A 23,674-nucleotide genomic window follows, 5' to 3' on the forward strand; every position below is an offset into this window, starting at 1 on the left:
CCCTCCACCCTTTCTGTTTCCCTTCCCCTTTTCATGGTAAGAAGGAGGAAGGAGTTTCTTATCACTGTGACCTTGGTGAGGACTGTGGAGATGTTTCCATTTTGTCCAAATTTTGATATGTGTTTTACTCATAGAGACAGTGTTAGAAAAGGTGGGTAGTACTATAATTATTAAATTTTTAAGTTAAGTAACCTTTACAGATCAGCATAGGAACTATAAGACATTTTATCATGTTTTAATGGAAAACAACTGATTTACAAATGAACTTTGATGTGACAGAATGGTAAGATGCCATTTGTTTACAGTTAAATTTAAAAATACAATTTTTTAAATTATTAAAAAGTGAGAACTGTTAACAGTGACTCAAATTTTATCTTTGGTTGGATTATATCTGCTCTTGACAACTTAGCATTCTCAATCAGAAAACTACTAGTGGGTGAGATACAGACATGAAAATATTTAATGTCAAAATTAAAATGTAATTACTCTTGAACTCCCAGGACCTTTCAGGATAAGGTGGGGAGTCAAGTGATCAGTGCTTTTTTATTATTGTTATTTATTAGGGCTATGCTTAATTTTTCAGAAAGAAGTTTCTTTGCTTAATTAAGGTTGGAAAGTACTGCTTTGAGGAAAACAAAAGAATTATTTATACCTTTAGCAAGTTTAAATGGAATAGAAGCCTTATATTAAGACTTTTTTATTAAGTGCATAGAAGCTAAGGTACTCTAAAAGATTACCCTATGTCGATATTTGTAAATAAACTAAAATATCTTAAGTTTGGCAATTTTGCCTTAACACCTATTACTTGACTTTCATGTCTCTTAGGTTACTAGTGATAAAGATTTCAACAAATCGAATTATCTTCTTGTATTAAAAATGTGGTATGAAGACAAGTGTATTATTTTTAAGGCCATATAACCGTTGAAAATTAGCTGTTGGAAACAAATTTTGACTAACTGAAAAATATGTTTAAAAAACAAGATTTTATTATTAATTGAAGATTGTCTTAGATATTTTTCTGATTTCATAGCATACCACAAGCATGGTCATTTAACTATGTATTTCTTTTATAAATATTTGTTCTAACTTAATATATTAAAACATGACTGTCAAGGTGAGATTTAGTTATACAAAGGATACTTGTGGAAGTTTATTTGAACTCCTTGGAATAAATAAAGATATAATTTAAAGTTTGCATTTTTATGTTAATTTTTAATAGTGATGATATTGAGAATTGAGTTGTAAGCATTTACTCTGTGCTAGCAACTGCTAGGCAGGTTTATATACATCATCTGATTTAATCCTCATAACAGACCTAGGAGGTATAGGTATGATTCTTAACTCCACTTTATAGATGAAGAAACTCAGGCTTAGAGAGGTTAAATGACTAGCCAGAGTTCTCACAGCTGGTGTGTGGCAGAGCTGAATTTCAGAGCTAGATTGTCAGACTCCAAAGCCGGTGAGTCTAATTGCTTTGTTATTTAAGTTGTGTGCATATATTTTAATAAATAGTTCCTAGGATACTTCATTATGAAAAAAATCACATTTTATATAAATAATTTCAGTGGGGAAAAGGGTTTTAGTTAGAATTGGAATATCAGTTATTTTTCCTGCAATAAATCTATTAATAAAGGCTTCTTTTAATAGTTGTGTTTATAGCTACTGCAATAAAATCAAGGCATTACAAATGTAACATTTGATGATGTCTAGTTTTAACTTATGAGTAATAATTTGTATTTTCCTGTCATACTAGCACTGTCATTAGTACTGTGCTTACTTATACATTCTTCTTAATGTGTGTGTTAATGACGTGTAGCACACAGCCATTTCTAGAAACAATTGAACCATATAACCACTGTTCCCTGTTAAGATGAGTTATAACCAGATTACATGCAAGTCACAAGTTGAAGACAACTTTTGGTATGAAAGCATGGACCATGGAAAAAATTTTCTGTACTAATTTGAGGCATATAAAAATTAGTAAAAGAGAAAGCCACCCCTGAAAATATCAACTTAAGTCTGACATAAGAAATAACTGTTAAACTCTTTCTGCTTCTTTCTTTGTGTTCTAGACAGTGAAATATCTGGTAGTTTCCAATAAATAATCTTGTTTTAGACAGTCTAACTAAAGCATTATGTAAGAGAATTTAAAGATATTGATAAATACTGTTAGAATAGATTTTAAAATTTTCTTATTTGAAGGGCTGGCCCGTGGCTCACTTCAGAGAGCCTAGTTCTGATAACACCAAGGCCATGGTTTTGGATCCCTATGTAGGGATGGCCGGTTAGCTTACTTGGGAGAGCATGGTGCTGACAACACCAAGTCAAGGGTTAAGATCCCCTTACCGGTCATCTTTAAAAAAAAAATAATAAATAAAAATAAATAAATAAATTTTCTTATTTGAAAGATCTCTTAAATTTTTTAATAATGAAATTCTAAGTGTTGATATTTTAACAATTTGTTTTTCTTTAGGAGTAGATCCCATAATAGATCACGTTCAAGACAGAAAGATAGACGTAGATCTAAGAGCCCACATAAAAAACGCTCTAAATCGAGGGAGAGACGGAAGTCAAGGAGTCGTTCGCATTCACGGTGAGTTTTAGAGAAATTAAAGATAATTTTTTAATTGGATTTGTTAAAAATCTGTTGTGGTTTAGGTTTTTAATGAGAGAAATAAAACTTTTTTTCTGATTGTTTTAGTAATCTAGGATTAATATTGATTGCCATTGATTTTAATCTGATGGTCAGTATGACTTGCGAGGTTTCCAAACTCTTCAACTCAGCTTGGTTCACTTAACAGCTTCATGTACACCTGAGTTATAAAGAAATTTTTATGTAATGTCTATGGTCATTATAAATTATTTTGTGTTGGTAATTGTTGAGGAAAGAGAGGGAGGTTATTTTTAAGGAACAGAATTATTTTTGTTGTGAATTTGCTTATTTCTTTTGTTTTTAAAGGGACAAGAGAAAAGACGCTCGAGAAAAGATCAAGGAAAAGGAAAGAGTGAAAGAGAAGGATAGAGAAAAGGAAAGGGAAAAAGAGAAAGAGAGGGAAAAAGAACGTGAAAAAGAAAAGGATCGGGGTAAAAACAAAGATAAAGACCGGGACAAAGAACGGGAAAAGGACCGGGAAAAAGACAAGGAAAAGGACAGAGAGAGAGAGCGGGAAAAAGAGCATGAAAAGGAGCGAGACAAAGAGAAGGAAAAGGAACAGGACAAAGAAAAGGAACGAGAAAAGGACAGATCCAAAGAGGCAGATGAGAAAAGAAAGAAGGATAAAAAATCCAGAACACCACCCAGAAGTTACAATGCATCAAGAAGATCTCGTAGTTCCAGCAGGTTTGATAATGTTTAAATTTTTTACCAGTGGGTTTACTGATGACAAATGAAAACATGAATTTTTAACCGAGGGGGAAAAGATCATTCTGAGTAAGTGAGACCAGTACAGTAATATCAGAACATTTCACCCCAATTGCAGAGTAAACATTTCTCTAGCAGAGGGATTGTCCCAGTATTGCATCTGTGAGAAGGAAGAGATGATATTGGGCAAATTATTTGGAAAGTTTTAACTGTCCATTGTAACTGGCTACTTATTATATTATTTCCTTGGAGTGTGGGATGGAAGGGGAAGGTTTTTTAAAAAAAAATAGAGAAGAATTGACCTTTAAGGCTTCTTTATTTCTTTGGAATGCTGTGGTAAATTTTAATGTGCAAAATGATTTCTAAAGTTGTGTTAATCCTTTTTGTTATCTAATTTTTACCTCTCTGTTTTGTTGAGTGCGTGACATTTAAATTTTGACTCTTTTTTTAATCATTTAAGGGTTAGATTTTTTCTTAGGACTATTCTTTCAATTTATTAATAGGTACACTGCCACCAGGTGGCAGTAGGTTGCCATAGTAACAGCTGTAAAATGAGAACCTTCCTTGAGAATCAAGATTATCTAAATCCACATCCCTTACTCTAAATGACAGGTGACTGTAAATAAATGGAAGTTACTAAATTGTGTTAAATTATCTGTTAAAAAAATTAAATATATATATTTTAGCAAGTTTTAAAGACATTTTAAAGATAGTTTTTTATAGAAAATAATTTGCAATAAAGGAATGTTCTCTTTTTTTATCTTGTGTTTTAATAGTTTATTATTAATACTAGCATTTGACTAAATAATAAAAGATATTGCAGCATTTATTGGGTGCTTTACTATTTTCCAGATATTGTCTCTGAGCAGACTTTTTCATTTCTCACCTTATTTGATCCTCACAACAGGCCTGTGAGAACACTGTTATCATCACTGTTTTAAAACTTGAGAAAACTGAAGCTTAAAGGAAGTTTTCCATCCAATCGATACTTTAGTACCAGAAGTACAGTAATTCTTCCCTTCTTTTTAGAGATTAAGTTTGAGAATTCTCTAACTGGTACTTGGTACATGCTTTTAAAAATAGCCTCAGAAGCATAAAGTTGAAAGTAATAGTGTGCTAGTATGTTAAAATAGATAATAAACAGATCACTGCCAGATTTGATTACATCAAACCAAAAGTTCAGCACATTGAACCAAAAATTGAAGAATTAATCTCCTTTGCTGAGGTTGTCATTTGAGCCTTGTAACTGTACCGTTACTGCAAGTGATTTTATTGTGTGTCACACATACTTTTAATAACTTAAATTTACTTTCTCTCATGATGTTGAAATGTTTAATTTTTTTCATGGGCCATTTTAAATTGCTTGATCTTTAAGAAAGTTCAGATGTTCCCATTCAGTCCTACATATATTCTTAAATAACCTCTGAGGCCTGGAGAATAAAAGATTGCTGACATTAGTTAATAAAGGTGCAGCAATGTGGAATGTTTCATACTTTCAGAAGAGTTTGGTAAAGAGTTAATGGTTTCTTATCTCTTAGCATTTTTCTGCTTTTCAGATGCTCTAATTTGTTTATTAAATGGGAAATTTTTGAACTGCTCAGAAAAAGTCTACTTAATATTTTGATTTCCAGCATTGCCTCCTGATGTATATTTTTAAGGCAAGTTTTGATGCTTAAAAAATTTTTAATGCTTAAAAGTTACTGTCAATATAAAGGTGAAACTAAGAAAGGGAAGGAGAAAATAATATTTATTGAGCACCATTAGCCAGACTCTATGCTTGGTGCTTTGTAGGTATTATCCTAAATCCTCATAACAACCTTATAAAGCTTGAGTTATTAATTATCTCCATTTTCCAGTAGAGAAAACAGACTCAGGTTAAATAATGAGACCCCAGTTGTGTAGCTTAGTAAGGTGTGGAACTAAAATTTAAATCAAAGTCGAACCAACGTTTGTTGTTCATACTACAGCTCACAGTTTCTTTCTCAAGTAATTGACAGTGTAGGTTGCCATCTATCCCACCTTAGCTCTCATTATCATCAACTAGTTATTAGACAGTCACTTGTACGTAGTGCTTTCTTAGCAACAAGTAAAGAATTACACTGATTAAGACAGCTATTTTGTATAAACATAAGAGTATGGAATACACTGATATTCTTATGAACTGAGTATTTTTGGTTCTTAGGCTGAGCTTGTTACAGAATGGCATTGATTGAATGAAATATCTGATTTCCATATTAGTTAGTCCATATAATTTTGGAGTGTCTTAGAAATAGAAGTGGATAATGGAGAAGAGAGCCTTAGGTAAAGTTGGAATTGATTTATTTGTGTTCTCAAAGTTCTTGTGCTATTTTGGTCTTTTTTTTTTTTTAAACATTTACCATATGTTCCACATGTGAGCATTTTTGTTTAGTTTTACAAGTGAAAAACTTAGATAAAATATTTTGTTTGCCCAGAATCAATTTACTGAGGTGGTTAGAAGAATTCGAATTCCTAAGGGTTTGGTTCTTTCAACTATGTAGCCACTGATTATCAGAGCTCCTTAAGAGGTAGATCATTGGATACATTAGTCATTTAAATATATCTTTACACCTCATCCGCTGAATTACAGACATGGTGAATTTTATTGTTTCTCCATTGACCACACTTTACAAATGAAGTAATTTAGAGTATGCATCATTTGCTAAAATGTTAAGCAAAATAGTTTTTAATAGCAAACACTGTTAATCTGTTTAGTAATTATTTCTTACCTTGTCATATTTAAATCCCAGATTTTAACTATTTTACTTCCATCTAAGCAACTTGTACACTCAATTTTAAATTAATAGAACTACTATAGTGAAATGGTAGGAAGTTGGAGGGAAAAACAATTTCTCTGTAAAGTAATACTAATGTCAATGCTCTTTAAGGTACATTCTGAGTACCTGGGTCTCCAATTTCTTTAAGTTCCTACAAAGGGCCTGTTACTGTGTTACAAAATAGTCGGCTGTGGGGCAGCAAGGAGCTAGATGCGTGACAAAGGATCTGAAAAGCAAAACATGTTTTAGATGCTCAGAAAGAACATATTTAACTTGAGAGGATCTGAAACATTGTTAATATTTTTTCTACTCAAGAAATTATTGTTCAAATAAATCAGATGAAGAGGATGTCATCTACCCTTTCTAATATAAAATCTTGGATGATGTTGGTCAGTCTGTAAAATTTATGGTTAATAATTAGACCTGCACTGAAATTAGATAATGGAAAATGTTCATAAAGGACATGAATTTAAACTGGCCTCTGAAGGATACTATTCACTTGAAAGTATCAAGGATCCTTTTGCCTTTGTATATTTGGATTCTCTTTATTTCAGTTGCTGTTTTTTAAAATAACAATTTTGGCTTGCAGGGAAAGGCGTAGGAGGAGGAGCAGGAGTTCTTCCAGATCACCAAGAACATCAAAAACCATAAAAAGGAAATCTTCTAGGTCTCCATCCCCTAGGAGGTAGGTTGAAAGCATGTTCTAAAACTAAAGAAGAGGAAGCAGGAAATATAAAAAAAATTTTTTAAAAATTCTCTTCCATTTATTTTTTAAGCTTTTTATTTTGAATGAGTAATATTTGCATTGTTCAGAAATTAGATAATATAAAAAGTTATACATTGAGAAGTCTTAACTTCATGCATGTTCCAATCTACTCTGTCCCCGTAAATAATGACTCTATTAGTTTTTTTGTATATTCTTCCAGTTTTGTATACAGATAGAAAATAAGAATGTATCATATTTTTCCTTACATAAAAAGTAGCCCAAAATATACACTGTCGTGTACTTGCTTTTATTACTTAATCACCAGGAGATCTTTCCATATTGGTCAAAGAGAGGTTCTTCATTCCTTTTTATAACTGTATGGACTTTGATTGTCTGGCAGTACCTTGGTTTGTTTAACCAGCCTGCAGTAGAATGGGTTTTCTGAATTTTCCTATTACAAATTATGTAATGTTGTAATGAATAGTTTTGGACCTAACATCATTTTGTAGTGCACAGGTATGTAGGAAAAATTTCCAGAAATGGCATTGTTGGGTTAGGGAATAGTCGTGTTTGTAATTTTGAGAGATATTTACAGAGTACTCTTCATAAAGGTTGACAGTAGTTTGCACTCGAACTAGCTATTATGAGAGTACTTTTATCCCTACAGCAACAACAGATCATTATCAAAGTTACGGATTTTTGTCCATTTGATAAATGAAAATGGTATCATTATCAGTATTTTAGTTGCATTTTTCTTACAAGTGAAAGTGACCACTTCTTTATGTATTCGAATGCCATTTGTATTTCGTTTTCTGTGAATTGTCTGTATACTTTGCCCATTTTTCTGTTGGGGTCTTTTTTTTTTTTTTTTCTATTTCCAGGCCCCCCCCCCCCTTTTTTATTAGGGAGGTTATTCTTTGGTGATATAATTACAAATATTATTCCCAGGTTGTTGTTTCTTTTTACAAATTGCTTATGAGACTTGATTTTACAAAGGTTTAAAAAAAAAAATTATTATTTTTTTTACATTCTAAGATGTTGCAGTGGGAGGGAGGGTGGGGCCGGCCCACGCTGGCTCCTTTGCTGGCCTGGTTGCAGATGGGGGTGGGAGGGGTGGGGGTGTGTGGCTGAGGCCCACAGCGCCCCACCACCCTGTACCCCCATGGCTCAGGAGTCCCAGGGGAGCTTCCTGCTGCAGCTTGGTCGTGACTGGGCTAGATGTGAACTTCATTTCACAAAGGTTTTTGATTAAAAAAAAAAAAAAAAAATCTAATTTCTCAATTTTTTTTCTTTTATGACTTCTAGATTTTGAATCATAAAATTAGAAAGGTCTTTCCCTATTCCAGGGTTATAATAGAATTCCCCCCATTGTTTCTTCTTGTATTTTTATGGTTTTATTTTTGGTATTTCAGTCTTTGATCTGTTAGAGTTTATCTGCATGGCATCTGGATTCAATTTTTTTAAATGCTTCCCAGCTCTAATAGCATTTATTCAAAACTTGATTTTTTTCTAACATTAATTTGATATGTTGCCTTTGTCATGTACTAAGTTTTTCTTTATGTGTTTGGGTCTATTTCTGGGTCTTCTATGCTGTTGGATTGGTTTGACCATTTGTGTGCCAGTACCCATGCTTTTAATTATTGAGATTGTATGATATTTTTTAATATGTGGTAAGGCCTGTCCTCTCGCACCCCTCATTGCTCTTTTAGGAGCTTTCCTGACCATTCTTGCATGTTTATTTTTCCATTCGAGCATGAGAGTCAGTTGTCTCCTCTCCAGAAATAAAGCCTATTGATGATTTTAATTACAGTTGTGTTAAATTTAAAAATTAACTTAGGGAATGTTGATAAATAGATTTATTAATAAACAAAGCTTTATGATGGTGAGTCTTTCAGTCTAGGAACTGAAAGGTATACCATTCTCCTCTTTTAGGCCGTCCTTAGTATTTTTCAGGAATGTTCAGTGTTTGTTTTATACAGATTTTATGCATTTACTTAGTTTGTTTCTTGACATTTTTTCTTTTTTGTTGCTCTTATAAATAAACGAGGTCTTTTATTATGTTACCTAATTGGAGGTTAGGTTTGTACCTAGGAAGTGTACTGATTTCTGTATATTTATTTTTTAATACCACTGCCTTACTGATTGACATAGTTTTTCAGGTGATTTTCTGTGGTTTTCTTGACATAGTTTTTCAGTTGATTTTCGGTGGTTTTCTTGTTTTAGAAAAGAGAAACTTACAAAAAGCTTTGCCAAAGTATAAGCAACATGTTTCCTGTCAGGGGGAGTCCTTTGTTTATTTGCTTGTAAGTTTTTGGTTTGTTTTGATGGAAATAATGGAAGACATAGGATACAATAGAGGTGGGCCATGTTTATATTTCTGAAACAAATGCTCAGGAAAGTCAAAACTTTTCTCATTTTTGAACTCAAATTAGAAGGATATATTCAGAACATGTCACTCCCTTCCCCATCCTCTTGTTGCCATTCACCCTCTGTAAGTGATCATTTGTTTTATTCTTCCTCTATTTCTTTTTGCAAAATTAAGCAGATACATATTTTCTGATCTCTCCTTTCTTTACAAAAGACAGCATACTTGTGTGAGTGTGTGAGTATGTGTGTGTGGGGGGTATCACTCTACCCAGCCCCATCAAGTTTTTTTTTTTATCAAAATATAATTTAGGTATTATTTTATCATTCACGTATAATGTACTCTTTAAGATGTGCAATTCAGTTGTTTTTAGTATGTTCACAATGTTGTGCAACCATCACTGTTATTTAGTTCCAGAACATTTTTTATCACTTCAAAAAAAAAGGCTGTACCCATTATTCCCTCCATGCCCTGGCAGCCACTAATCTACTTACTGTCTCTCTGGATTTGCCTATTCTGGACATTTCATATATGGACTCATATACGTGGTCTTTTGTATCTAGCTCTTCACTAAATGCAATGTTTTCAAGGTTCATCCATGTTGTAGCATGAATCGGTATGTCATTCCTTTTTGTGGGTGAATAATATTCCACTGTGTGGATAAAACCATATTTCATTTCTTCATTCATCATTTGGTGGGCATTTAGTATTATTTCCATTTTTTTTGGCTATTGTGAATAATGATGCTATGAGCATTCATGTACAGGTTTTTGTGTGGACATATGTTTTCATTTCTCTTGAGTGGTAACTCTAGGAAAGTTAAGTTAACTCTAACTCTAGGAGTGGTAACTCTAGAGGTTAGAGGTAACTCTCACTTTTTGAAGGTCCGCCAAACTGTCTTCTAAAGTGGCTGCATCTTTTTATAACCACCAGCAATGTATGAAGGTTCTAATTTCTTCACATCCTTGTCAGTACTTGTTATTGTCTGTCTCTTTGATTGTAGCCATTCCAGTGGGTCTGTAGTGGTATCTTATTGTTGCTTTGATTTGCATTTCTGTAATAATTATGATGTTGAGCGTCTTTTGATGTGCCTATTGGCCATTCTCTGGAGAAATGTCTATTCAGGTCCTTTGCCCATTTTGAATTGTGTTTTTTGTTGTTGTCGTTAAGTTGTAGGAGGAGTTCTTTATATATTCTAGATATTAATCCCTAACCAGATATGTGATTTACAAATATAGTTGATCCTTGGGGGAATTGGTTTCAGGACCCCGTGTGGATACCAAAATACATGGATGCTCAGGTTCCTTATATGAAATGATGTAGTATTTTCTTATAACCTATGCATATCCTCCTATGTACTTTAAATCATCTCTAGATTACTTATACAGGGTGGGTGTTCCTAATCCAAAAATCCAAAATCTGATATGCTCCAAAATCTGAAACTTTTTGAGTACTGACATGATTCCACAAGTAGAAAATTTCACACCCAACCTTGGGAGATGGGTTACAGTCAAAATGCAGGCACACAACACACAATTTATTCAGGGTCTGCGGGTATTCTGGTGATGCTACTGTGCTGCTTAGTCACCCTGAACAACACATTATTTTTTCATTGTATTAATGGTATGTCATGTTTTTATTGTTAAGAACTGATGTGTGTGTAAGTTTAAGAAAACAGTTGCTTATCAGCATCATGTGAGTTCAAAGTCAAGAATGATGGTGATGCCAAGCAACCACAGATTGTCCATGTGGTTGGCTGAGACAGTGACACCTTTACTTTCTGATGCTTCAATTTACACAAACTTTATTTCATGCACAAAATTATTAAATATACTGTATTAAGTTATCTTCAAGCTATGTGTATAAGGTATACATGAAACATAAATGAATTTCATGTTCAGATTTGGGTCACATCCCCAAGATATCTCATTATGTATATGCAAATATTCCAAAATTCAAAAAGTCCGAAATCTAAAACACTTCTTCTCACAAGTATTTCAGATAAGGGATACTGAACCTGTAATACCTAATACAATGTAAATGCTATCTAAATAGTAGTTATACTCTGTTTTTTTATTAATATTTTTTATTGGTTTTTTTTGCAAATATTTTTGATCCACAGTTGGTTGACTCTGTAGATGCAGAATCCACAGATAAGGAGGGGCAACTGTATTTTCTCCCATCCTGTGGGTTGTCTTTTCACTCTCTTAATAATATCTTTGCAAAGAAGTTTTTAGTTTTTAATTTTTTTACGTAAAGGAATTTATTTTTTAATTGACAGATATTGATTGTACATTTTCATGAGGTTCAAAATTATATTTTAATATGTGTATACAACGTGTAGAGGTCAGATTAGGGTAATTAGCCTGTTCATCATTGTAGAACTTAATTGTTTCTTTGTGATGAGAACATTTGATCTGTCTTCTAGACATTTGAGAACATATAGTAAATTGTTGTTAATTATAGATGCCTAGCACAACTGTATGCCATTAGCACTTGTTTTTTTCTATCTGGCTCTAATTTTGTGTCAATTAACCAACCTCTTCATATTTCTTCCTCCCCCTCCTGCTCCCAACCTCTAGTAACCACAGGTCTACTCTCAACTTCTAAAAGTTCAACTTAGTATTTTTTAGCTTGTGCATATGGGTGAGGACATGTGGTATTTATCTTTCTGTGCCTGACTTATTTCACTTAATGTAATGTCTTCCAGACTCATCCATTTTACTACAAATGACAGGATTTCATTCTTTTTCATGGCTGTGTAGTATTCCATTGTATGTGCATGCATGTGTGTGTGTGTGTGTGTGTGTGTGTGTGTGTGTGTGTGTGTGTGTGTGTGTGTGTGTGTGTGTATGTGTGCACACCACATTTTAAAAGTTTTTAATTTTGATGAAGTCCATTTTATCTGTTTGTTCTTTTGGTGTCATGGCTAAGATATCGTTGTCAGATCCAGTGTTATGAAAGTTTTCCCATATATTTTTTCCTAAGAGTTTTATAGTTTTAACTTTTATGTTTAGGTCTTTGATTCATTTTGAGTTGATTTTTGTAGGTGATGTGAGGTAGGGGTGTCTAACTTCATTCTTTTGCATGTGGATGTCCAGTTTTCCCCACCACCATTTGTTGAAAGGACTGTCCTTTGTTGAAAATCATTTGTTTGTTTATGTGAGCGTTTCTTTCTGAGATCTCTGTTCTATACCATTGGCCTAATATGTCTGTCCTTATGCCAGTACCATACTGTTTTGAATACTGTAGCTTTGTGGTGATTTTGAAGTCAGGAAGTGTGTCTTCCAACTTTTGTTCTTTTTAAGATTGTTTTGGCTATTTGGGGTCCCTTGATATCCATATGAATTTTAGGATGGGTTTTTCTATTTCTCCTAACAATGCCATTAGGATTTTAATAGGGATTGCATTGAATCTGTAGATTGCCTTGTGTAGTATTGTCATTTTAACTGTATTTAAGTCTTCCAATTCATGAATATGGGACATCTTTCTATTTATTTATATTTTTAATTCTTTCAGCACTGTTTTGAGATTTTCAGTGTCATAATTTCTTTTTTTTTTTTTTTTTTTGCCTCTGGTTAAATTTATTCATAAGTATTTTATTCTTTTTGATGCTGCTGTTACCTTGATTTTTTTTTCTTTTTAACTTTTTCTCTTGATTTTTAATATATGAAGACATACACACACAAATCTATTGCAAATATTTGTCAGTTATCTTTTGAATGTACTAGTGATGGCTTTTTGTTTTATTTTTGCCTTACAAAAGTTTATGTAGACAAATTTATCGATATTTTCTTTTATGTACCTAGAGTGTTAGTTATGATTATAAAAAGTTTTCCTTCACCCTTATAACCCCAGGGTCCTGGGGTTTGCATCCCTGTACAGGCCAGATATAGAAAAAAAATTTTTTTCCTTCACCCAAGTTATAAAGAAATTCACGCATGTTTTCTTCTAGTACTTGTATTGTTTTATTTAAAAATTTAGCTCTCACCAGAGGCAAGGAAAGGGAGGGGTATGGAGGTATGGGGAAAAGTTGGTAGACAGGTATAAAGTTACAAATTTACAGTTAGATAGGAAGATTAAGTTCTGGTGCTCTAGGATGACAATAGCTAATGATATTATATTGTATGATAGATATGCTGAGTATTCTGATTGGATCATTATACAATATATGCATGTATTGAAACAACAAACTGTACCCCATAAATATGTACAATGATAAAAATAAAAATAAGTCTCTAATCCAATTGGACTTATTTTTATATGTAGAATGAAATATAAATCCAATTTTATCACTTTCTGAATGATAATTCAGTTGTTTCAAAACCTTTTATTAGAAAAGACCATCTTTAGTGATTTGAAATGTCATCTGTTATACTAAGTTTTCATTTGTGTTTGAGTATTTGTTCTGTTGGTCTTTGGGTCTGCATATTTTAAAAACATTCCTAATTAAGAGAAAAAAGTTGAGAGTTAAATATTAGTGCTATTTTGAGAAGAAGCTATCTATTATGCTTCTAATATGAAGTGCATCGTTTTTTTCCCTATGATCTTTTTTTGTTTTTCCTATAATCTTAAGGTTGTGTTACTTTTGAAAATGGTATTTTATTTCATCATCTGCTTAATTTTTGCTCTTGAATTGGTGGTACTTCTTTTAATGGTGGTTGAGGAGGGAGGTGGCACAGTAGGTTATATGAAGTTCCAAGCTTTGCTTGTAGTCATTCTACCCTGCCTGGGAGCCACACCTGATTCTTTATCCTTTTTATTCCTTTCTGCTTATTCATTTATTGCTTTGAAAAGGTACATAAGAAAGCATTATATTTTGTTTTATTTTATCCGTATTACAGTAGATAAGTAAATCTTGAATATATTTTTTTTTTTTAAATTTTATTTTGTCTATATATATTGTGGCTGATTATTGCTCCCCATCACCAAAACCTCCCTCCCTTCTCCCTCCCCCACTCCCCCCCAACAATGTCCTTTCTGTTTGCTTGTTGTATAACTTCAAATAATTGTGGTTGTTAATCTTGAATATTTGAAAATTCATAAACTGACAATACCAAATTGTGTTTTATGTGAACACATCATGGCTGCTGCAAAAATGTTTCGTTTATCTTTAAAAAGCTAGTTGGAGTAAGGGTTGAAGTAGGTTGGGTTACAGGATGCATTTATGTTACTTTGTCAAATCAGCTTACTGCTATGCTTATTTACAATGCATTATTTTAGATATTGTGTGTTAGATAAGGATATTTTGTTGAGAATGTAGGGTCTCTAATTTCTTAGCAGTTAACTGGCATATTATTAATATTCTTATAGCAGAAATAAGAAAGATAAAAAGAGAGAAAAAGAAAGGGACCACATCAGTGAAAGAAGAGAGAGAGAACGTTCAACCTCTACAAGAAAGAGTTCTAATGACAAAGATGGGAAGGAGAAGTTGGAGAAGAACAGTACTTCATTTAAAGTAAGCAGCAGTCAACCATTCAGTGTCTGGGCATTGACTGATTAGTTGAGATTGTTCTTTATTGTATAAAAATATTTTCAGACTAAAAGCCTCTTGAGGGCAACAGTGTCTTCTTGAGGGCTTCATTGTTAGTAATTTTTTTTTGTTGTTCCCTTGTTTTCCATAAACATTGATATTTTTTAATACTTGTTAACTTGATAATTTTTTAAAACTAAATTCTGAAGAGATGAGAGCCAATTAAAATGTAAACAATTACATTCCTTATTTTAGAGGAATCATAAAATGGCATACAATAAGAAAATTTTTAGAAATCTACAGGTAATGAATATATTCTATTTTATACTGATAAGATTTCTACCTGATGCTATTTTCCTCAATATATGTTTTAAAGCAAATTTGGCAAGACTTCCTGCTGTCATTGGTTTTGTAATACGTAGTTAAAATTAGGTTTGTTGGATTAGAATACTTTTAATGGAAAACCAAATTCCTTCAAATAAGCTTTTTCTTGGATAAATGTTTAAGTACTTGGGAATTATATTAATTCCCTTATACTTATAAAGTATATTTGTATTTGGAAATTAATTATGAGTTCTGGAACTTTCATTTTATAGGTTTTTTTTTTTTTTTTTTGTGACTGAACATTACAGGATTCAACCCTGGACCTTGGTGTTGTCAGCACCACAATCTCACCAACTGAGCTAACTGGCTAGTCCCTGTCTTACAGTTTTATTTACTCTCAGACTGGTAGCAGTTTACTGTCATGATCAATAACATTGATAACATTTATTGCAAATTTGTTATGTGCCAGATACTGTTCGTTTTCTTTTAATTCTCCCTTAAGCTGAGGACAGAATTTGGACTGTTCTTGAACAGTCTTTCTAGGAGGAGTAGTGACTTCTTTTTCTATATTCCCTTATTTTTGCTTCTTTGGTAACCACATTTCAAATCTGTCCTGGCATCTTCGGAGACTGTCTCACTCTTTCAACAGATATATCCCACTTTTTCAAGTTTGTCAGCAACACTTATTGAGCACTTTCTTAGAATTTCTGTTCACCTATTTTATTCTAGTTTAATTTCCATGGATGGTCTGTCTTTTATGAAAAGTACAAAGGGCATATTGATATGTGTTTACATATTTTTATATGAAAAAGTAATGGGAGAAAATACCTAGTTTTATTAATTCACAAAAGATAAAGTTATGTATTTTAGCCATAATAGCAGACAATTCTTGAGAAAATATTAAATGTATACCTTAATATTTATTGAAGGAGAAAGAGCACAATAAAGACCCAGATTCAAGCGTGGGCAAAGAAGTAGATGACAAGGACACCCCAAGGACTGAGGAAAACAAAGTACAGCAGAATGGGAATTGTCAGCCCAATGAAGAAAACCTTTCCACCAAAACAGAAGCAGTATAGGACCGACAAATGCACCTCTACACTCAACGCTGGAATAAAAGCTTTTAATACTCTCAGCAGGATGTAAACAGGGAAGAAATCTAGTTGAGCATAAAGATAGGAGCTAACAGCTTTTCTAGTTGTTAGGTGACTTTGTGGCCATCTTGTTACTGAGTAAGAAAATAAAGCATGGACATCATGACAATAACAGATGTTACCCAAACTCCTCATCTTCTAAAATCTGCATTTCCATGGTGGCTGACACGCTTGTCATGTGGTTTGTTAGTGTTTGCCAAGAACCATTGCAAATAAGCTGAACATCAGAGATCCAAATTTGTACTATCCCTAAAGACTGAAGATAAGCATTGGAGGCTCTAAAAAAATGCTAGTTACTGAATTTTGTATTGTTTTACTTTTTTTTTTTTTTTTTCAGTATACACAGTCTGATGATGTACTTGAAACTGGTGCAAATGTATACACACCCTTGTAAGTGCAAAGTATGTAGGAAGTTTTAACATTTACTTCACAGGATTTACAGTGATTGTGTTAATTCTCACTATTGTGTTTTCTTTTGCTCACTGTTTAGGACAGCAGTTTTTCTTTAAAATAGTTTTACAGATTAATTAAGTGGATAAAAAAACAACTGACATAATGCATGCTACTGTTCTCTTTGAAAAGGAAGAGCAACTGTGTTGAATACTAATAATAATGTATTAGTATTCAGTGTTTAGAATCATTGGGTCTACCCACAAAGTCAGCATTTCTTTTTGAACTTCCTTGACATTTCCAAGCTTATTATGAATAATATTGCAGTGTGTCTTGTCAGCTGTAGGTAGCAAAGGTGCCCTTACAGAAAGGAAACTGGTTTTCAAAATGGGCTATGGGAGCACAAGCTAAAGCTTTAGTGCCTTCTACAATGTGGTATACTGTTTTCTAGAATTTTATATGTGCTAGTCATTCTCAACTTACGTGGAATCTAGATGGATATTCCATTCACACCCACAGAGAAGTGTGCAAGTGGTATGTCAGAAGAGCTTCTCACTTCACCTGATATGAGAAGGAAGTCCTGTTTTCAAGAGTGACTTCAGTGTTCAAAATAACAATGCAGTTTTGGGACCATCAGTTTTATACTGTGATAATTGAAAATGAAACATGTTATTTTTCTTAAATCAAAGGAAACTCTTTAGTTGTCTGCATTGGATGGCCTTAATTATTACCTCTTAATCATCTTCTCATAAATGATGTGCAGATTATACTTAAAGGGAGGACTAGGAGTATATGGGAGGTTATTTGTTTTATGTTTGAGGATATGTTTACTTGAGTTTAAGATATATAGGTCATTCGTTATTCTTAGGTTCACTTTTTGCAGAAAGTATGAAAGTAGTAAAATGACAACATTGCTAATGATTTTCCCCCAAAATACTACTTGTAGTTTCTGAACTCTTCATTATTGTTGTACTTTCAAAAACGTGATACCTTTCAATTAGCATGTTCTTAAAAAATCAAGTATAATTACTTTAATGCAATCTAATACAATCAAATTACTCAGTTGCCTTACCTCATGGGAAGAGTTACTGTTATAAATTGAAAAAGCTGAGTAGCATGTTAGTAACTTGGTTTCAGCTTGAGTTTCCTCTTAATGTTAATACTGTTGAAACTTAAGTATTTGGTAAAGAATGGAAAGAGATCCTCTTATTGCAAGTAACGAAGCCTGGTTTGATTATGAAGCTGCTTAATCATTCTTCATGTGTAAAGAATTACTGTGTTGTTTTTTTTTGTTTTTGTTTTTTCCTTTTTGTCACTGTGTACATTAAAATTTTGGAAAATGCTTTACTATGTAAAGTATAGATGGTCATCTTAATCATTCAGCCACATATGGTTGGCTGGTAAACAGCTTATTCTGATACAGGAATGCTTGGGTGCATATGGAAAGATTGTGAATGAGTGTGTGTCTTGCATCAACAGCTGTCTTATTTATGATATGTAAGTAGAATAGAGCAAATGTTTGAATCTTTGTTATTTTTAGTACCATTTCTCTAATAAAACTAAGTATTTTAGAGGAAAATATTTGTTTATGCATTTCAAAAAAAGCATCTTAGTTTCATCCTTGTTTTGGTTAGCATAGAGGTTGTTTTGACACGGAGAGTGCACATGTTTGTGTGGTGTCTATAAAACAATCACTTAAAGTTTGAGTGTTTGCTTGTACTCTGGACTCTCAAATGGTTTTTATGTTGATAATTAACATTTAATTTGGTTCCTGCTTCTAGTCCTTTTTCTCGGTAATATTTATTCAGCTTTAAAATAATCATGCTAATCTTGAAATACACTGATTTGTGAAAGCTGGGAATGAGTTAGGAATACAATAGATCTGGAGAAAGTGAAATCAGATTATTATGTAGGATTTGACATTTGCTTACATGGGCTTATGGAGCAAAGATTTCCAGAATCTAGAGATTTTGTGTGTCTGTGTATGTGAGTTTGTGAGTGTGAGAGAGACAGACCTATTTTCTCTTTGTTCACTTGCAGGAGCTGTTATGTTTCCATTTGCTTATTTTCTTTCAAGATTTTTGTTGTTGCTGTTTTTGTTTAAGGCTAGTCTTTTTTCATCCCGGGTAAATGTTGTCAGGGAAACTTGAGGTAAGGCCAAGAAGACACCCCTTGTACACTTGATACCTTCTGTAGTTATCTTTTTTTGCTTAATTATACAGAGTACACACTGTTCCTTAAGTTACAGTTGCTATTCATCATTCTAGACAAATTCTGTTGGTCCTCTTATTCTTGCTTTTAGCAGTGCACACCGAACTGGTAACACAAGATGGTCCTTCATAAGCTAGCTAATAAGTTTCATGTGTGAAAATTTATAAATCCCTAACTTCTGCCATTATCTCCTTAGTTATTATTTTCCATCTAATCTAATTACCTTATAATTATAAACACTAGTCAGCTTGTGATCTTCCCCGTGTTTAGAATTCTTTTTTTTGAAGAGGTTCAGTATGGGCTTTGTTGACCCAAGAAGTGTCAGAGGCTTAAATTTTGACATGCTCAATTACAAATAAGAATGCATTTATAATCAGAAGGGAGGTTTTTTTGGTCAAGAAAATAATTTCTTTTGTGATATTAATTTTTCAGGACCCTCAGTCATTCCTATGTATATGTTGCTATCTTTATTTTAAAACTTCAGAAAAAGAACTCTGATCCAAACCTGCTCTCAACTGAAGGTATTAAAATTTAAGGTTTATAATGTATAGTAATAGGCTTTAAAATTTTTAAAGATCTGTGAGAAATAGAGTATGATTTGATTTAATCATTTTTCTGTAGTTGAATTAACAATTAAAATGAATCCTTTTGAAGGGATGCATTGAATAACTTCATTGAGTCATTTCTTATATTATCATTATAAGATAGTATTTGATTTTAATGGAGTACATTATGAAGTAGAGCCACTCCCATGAAGTAAAAGTGCAGTGACCATATGTTCCTTATGTATTTAAATGTTTTTTATTTTGATTACCTATATACTTAGTATATTCTCATGTTTATTTACTAATGTAATATTCACTTAAAATTGTTTATTTTCAAATTTCAAAAGTTAGTGCTCTTAAAAGCGCTAAATTATATTCCTGGAAGCAGGAGTCTAGTATAAATGTAATAAAATAATCTTTTAAAATAAAATTGACTTCCCTACTTAATCTTGGGTTTGCGGGTGAGTTTGTTTGGTTTTTAATACACTATTATTGGTGGTTTTGCCTAAAGAGTGATATACGTCATTTTGAAAATAAAAGCATTTATGAGTTTTGGTCCAAATGCAGTCAGGTTGGATTTAGTGACATAACTAGATCTCTTTTCATTCCATTCTAAGGTACTTGTATAGTTTGTAGCAATTAATTTGTTACAATTATTAATTAGCTTATGTCTAATATAACATTTCTTGATACAATGTTTTTAAAAGTAGATTTTTAGTCTGTTGCCTTTTTGAATTTGTATCTAGCTAAGATTTTAATTTTGAAAATTGCCAACTTTTGGGGAGACTTCACATATTTTACCTCTAAATTTTATTTTTCCAGGATTGGAATGGAGTAGTAGTTCTTTCTATTTAGTTTTTATTTGCTAGACAGATAATTATATATGTAAATTCAAGTTCTTGAAAATCTTACTGAAAGAATTAGAGAGATTGATTTCTACCAGTATAAAGGTATTGGTAGGCAGTACATTGTTGGGGAATAACCTCCAGAATTCCTGACTTCCACGAAAGATTAACTTTGAGTATACTGTGTAGCGATATAGATCAATTTAATAGTTAATAAATTACCCTCCTTAATCTTGATTAGTTTAATAAAAAGGTGCTATGGATTATGAAGGGAATAGTTTAAAATGTAAACATAAAGATGCATAGGTTGTGTATATTTATGTGAGTAGGACTACTTTTAAATGGTACTAGTAAAGATTTATCAACATGCTGCTATTATGTTGCTATATTTTTAATAAAATGAAAATCTTAAAAGCTTGCCACTGTTGAGTAGTAATTTCACCTATTTCTAGGACATTTATTTGCATATTTACAGCTTATTTTGATAACTGAAAGGTGTAATAGGCTCTTCCAGGATTCAAAATTACTACCAAAATTGAGGTTTTTGGGTATTATAGGGCAATCTTCATGTTGTGTGGCAGTCACTCTACACAATGCTTTTCATATTAAACATTTTGCAGTGTTTTAGTAAGTGACAGCTACTCTTTGAATCTCCTTTTGGTTCATGGAGTCTGCTTCTTACTAGGATATTTGTACAATGAAAATTGTCACTTTGTCTCTAACAGCAAATGGAATGCCTTCTCCCATTTATCAAAAATGTAGCTTTGCATTTGGTGAATGAGCTGCATGCTCAGGGTGGTCATTTAAGTGAGACAACCTATTAGTCAAAAGTGCCTCTTTAAAACAACAAATTACCTGTCAGATATGTAAATTTAGAATCCTGTATGACCTGATGGCTTAGTTGGCCCAGAGATGGTGGGGATGTGCATATTGATTTCTCTGTGTAGGCCAGCTGGCTTAGCTGCCTTCTGTGGTTAATGCCTTGACCACAGGTTAATGCCTCGAGCCATTTTGATTTCCAAATGTGTGGGGTGGGAGAGGAGAGTTCTTTAACCTATACCCCTTTTCAGTAGTGGCCTGGCTTCCCCCTCCCTCTACTTCAGCGTCTAAGCTGGGGCAGTCACAGGGCTCACCTCATTTGTTGGTAAGGGATCATTGACCTGCACTACCCAATGTCCAATGTCTGAAAGCCATTGTTTTTATATATAATAATAATAATACTATTATTATTATTATTATTTTTCCTCAGTTTTTTGTTCTTTCAGCAGAGGTCCTGTTACTCCACACTGGCCAAAGGTGGAATTCTGCTGTCATAATTTTTAGCCTTTGTGTTTTGGCTGCATACTTTTTGCTGATAATATAGTTTATTTCCTACCAAAAAAATTGACCATGCAGACAAATTGATAAGGTCCCTTCTAGAGTCTTAGAAAGGATCTGTACAAGTGAGAGAGTCCTAAAGCTCAAACTTCATCAGCTTCATATCGTAAATCCATCTTTAGGTCTTTAGGAAAAGAGGAAGAACAAAAACTAGCAGGATCAAGGCCTTAATCCAGCCCTATAAGACTTCCCAAGTGCAACATGGCCAGTGACAAACAATGAAAGAGGCAGTGTTCATAGGAACTGATTTCTTGACATCAAAAAAACCTCAGTTTCTTTGGGGAAGTCACTCAGCCAGAAGCTTGGTATCAAGACCCAGTGGATCTACCTGTGCCTCCAGGGTCAGGCAGCTTGGAGTCCAGGTGACTCAGGAGCAGGCTGCAGTGGGAGCTGTTCATCCAAAAAGTTGCTCACCTGCACAGAAGAAGGTCTCATATTAAAGTACCACTTGAGCTGTATCTGTCGCATGCCTATATATTTTTTGTCCTAACTTCAGGCTCCTACTGGTTGCATGGTGTAAGAGCAAGCTAATATCAGATAACTTGAATAGAGGTTAAACTGAGATATGCTGTAATTAGGGTAATATTATAGAACAAATCATGAAACTAACAATTTAAAGAATTTAGCTAAACTACAACTAACAACTTAGGTTGTCATTATAGTATGGTGATGTAAGGACAACTAGAATTTTGAAACTACATATCTAGTCTTTGAGTTGAGAGTTCCTTAGGTTGATATGCATGTAAGCTTTTCATCAGTTCTTAAGGACAGTGATAATAAACAGTAATAAATTAATAGCAGTAATAAAAAATAAGTATATTTTTAACTGTCATCTTTGAAACAAGAAAGGGAACTGGCAGCCTTTCAAAGAAACTGTGAAATCCAGGGAGGTGAGAGCAAGCCCTGCTAGTCTCTTTGGTGCCTTTGTGCAATTAGGAAAAGGTGCTGCCTCTCGGTGATTCAACCTCCTCCTCCCTCCCTCCCCCCTCCCACCCCCTCCCACCCCTTCCCTCCCTCTCCTCCCTCCCTTCCCTTCCTTCTTTCCCTTCCTTCCCTCCTTCCATCCCTTCCATTCCATCCCTTCCTTCCTTCCCTCCTGGCTGTGTTCTTTCCATGACCCAGTACTCAACCATCAACCATTTTCTTTCCAATATTTAACTACCATTTATATAAATTAAAATTTGGATAGGTTTTCTCCCAAAGTGCCACTTATATTACAACACATCTTGAAAATACAGATAAAAATGTAAGTTCTCTCTGATTCAATGATTACAGGACTTCCAAACACCATCATTTATAGTATTTGGAAAAATACAATTTTCCTTTTCACGGAAAGCATGGTTTCTGGCAGTAATAATTCCATTTCCATTACTCTTGATGAACCAACTGAGATATCCAAGTTAATGCAATTTGTGTTCAGAGATGTCCTAAAATGCTATTGTAACTTCGTTATCAGTACATGACCTTTGAAAGTATTATAGTTATTAAAATAAATAATGATAGCATCTAACATTGCTCTAATAGAATTTTCTGTTCTCCCAGGTCAGATGGCAAAAGTTTAATGAGCAATTTAATTACTTGATGAATCAAATAGCTCTTATTGTTTGTTCCAAGGATTGGGTAACATTGGTTTAAATGAAATATTAAAGTTTGGTTAGAGTATTTTACCTTCAAGGAATAAGAATTGCTTTAGAAATCATTTTCAGATCCTCCTCCAAATCTTTTATTGTGCTTAACTTCATTCTCTTACTTTTACTTCATAAAATCCACAAACCTTAGTGCTAGGTTTCATTTTAGAAATACTGTATCACCATCTTCTCCTTTTACCAAAGTGGCAGAGGATAGGGCTGCTGTAACAAAGTACCACAAATGAGAAGGCTTTAAACAACAGAAACTACTCTCTCACAGGTCTGGCCAGAATCCTGAAATCAAGGTATCAGCAGGGCCATGCTCTCTCTGAAGGCTCTAGAAGAGAATCTGTTCCATGCCTTCCTCTTAGTTTTTGGTGTTGCCGGCAATCCTTGGTGTTCCTGGGTTTATAGTCATAGCACTCCAATCCCTGCCTCCATTGCCACATGACATTCTCTGTGTGTGTCCTTGTGTCTCTTGTCCTCTTTTTATAAGGACA

General features: G+C 33.4%; 1 protein-coding gene across 2 annotated transcripts in view; it reads left to right on the top strand.

Moving 5' to 3' along the window:
- The window catches only part of SREK1 (splicing regulatory glutamic acid and lysine rich protein 1), a 41,228-nt gene extending 21,621 nt beyond the window's left edge, over positions 1–19,607 (top strand). Inside the window, exons 8-12 of one of the 2 annotated variants that reach the window (XM_063086917.1) lie at positions 2,474–2,593; positions 2,960–3,340; positions 6,746–6,841; positions 14,544–14,685; positions 15,954–19,607. In XM_063086917.1, coding sequence (XP_062942987.1) covers positions 2,474–2,593; positions 2,960–3,340; positions 6,746–6,841; positions 14,544–14,685; positions 15,954–16,103 — 889 coding nt within the window. In that variant the 3' untranslated portion in view covers positions 16,104–19,607. Of the gene's footprint in view, positions 1–2,473; positions 2,594–2,959; positions 3,341–6,745; positions 6,842–14,540; positions 14,686–15,953 lie in introns of both variants that reach the window. The other variant, XM_063086916.1, reaches the window with a different exon arrangement.
- Positions 19,608–23,674: the final 4,067 nt, after the last annotated feature.

The sequence above is a fragment of the Cynocephalus volans genome, chromosome 2 (assembly GCF_027409185.1).
Source record: "Cynocephalus volans isolate mCynVol1 chromosome 2, mCynVol1.pri, whole genome shotgun sequence".
Lineage (NCBI taxonomy): Eukaryota > Metazoa > Chordata > Mammalia > Dermoptera > Cynocephalidae > Cynocephalus > Cynocephalus volans.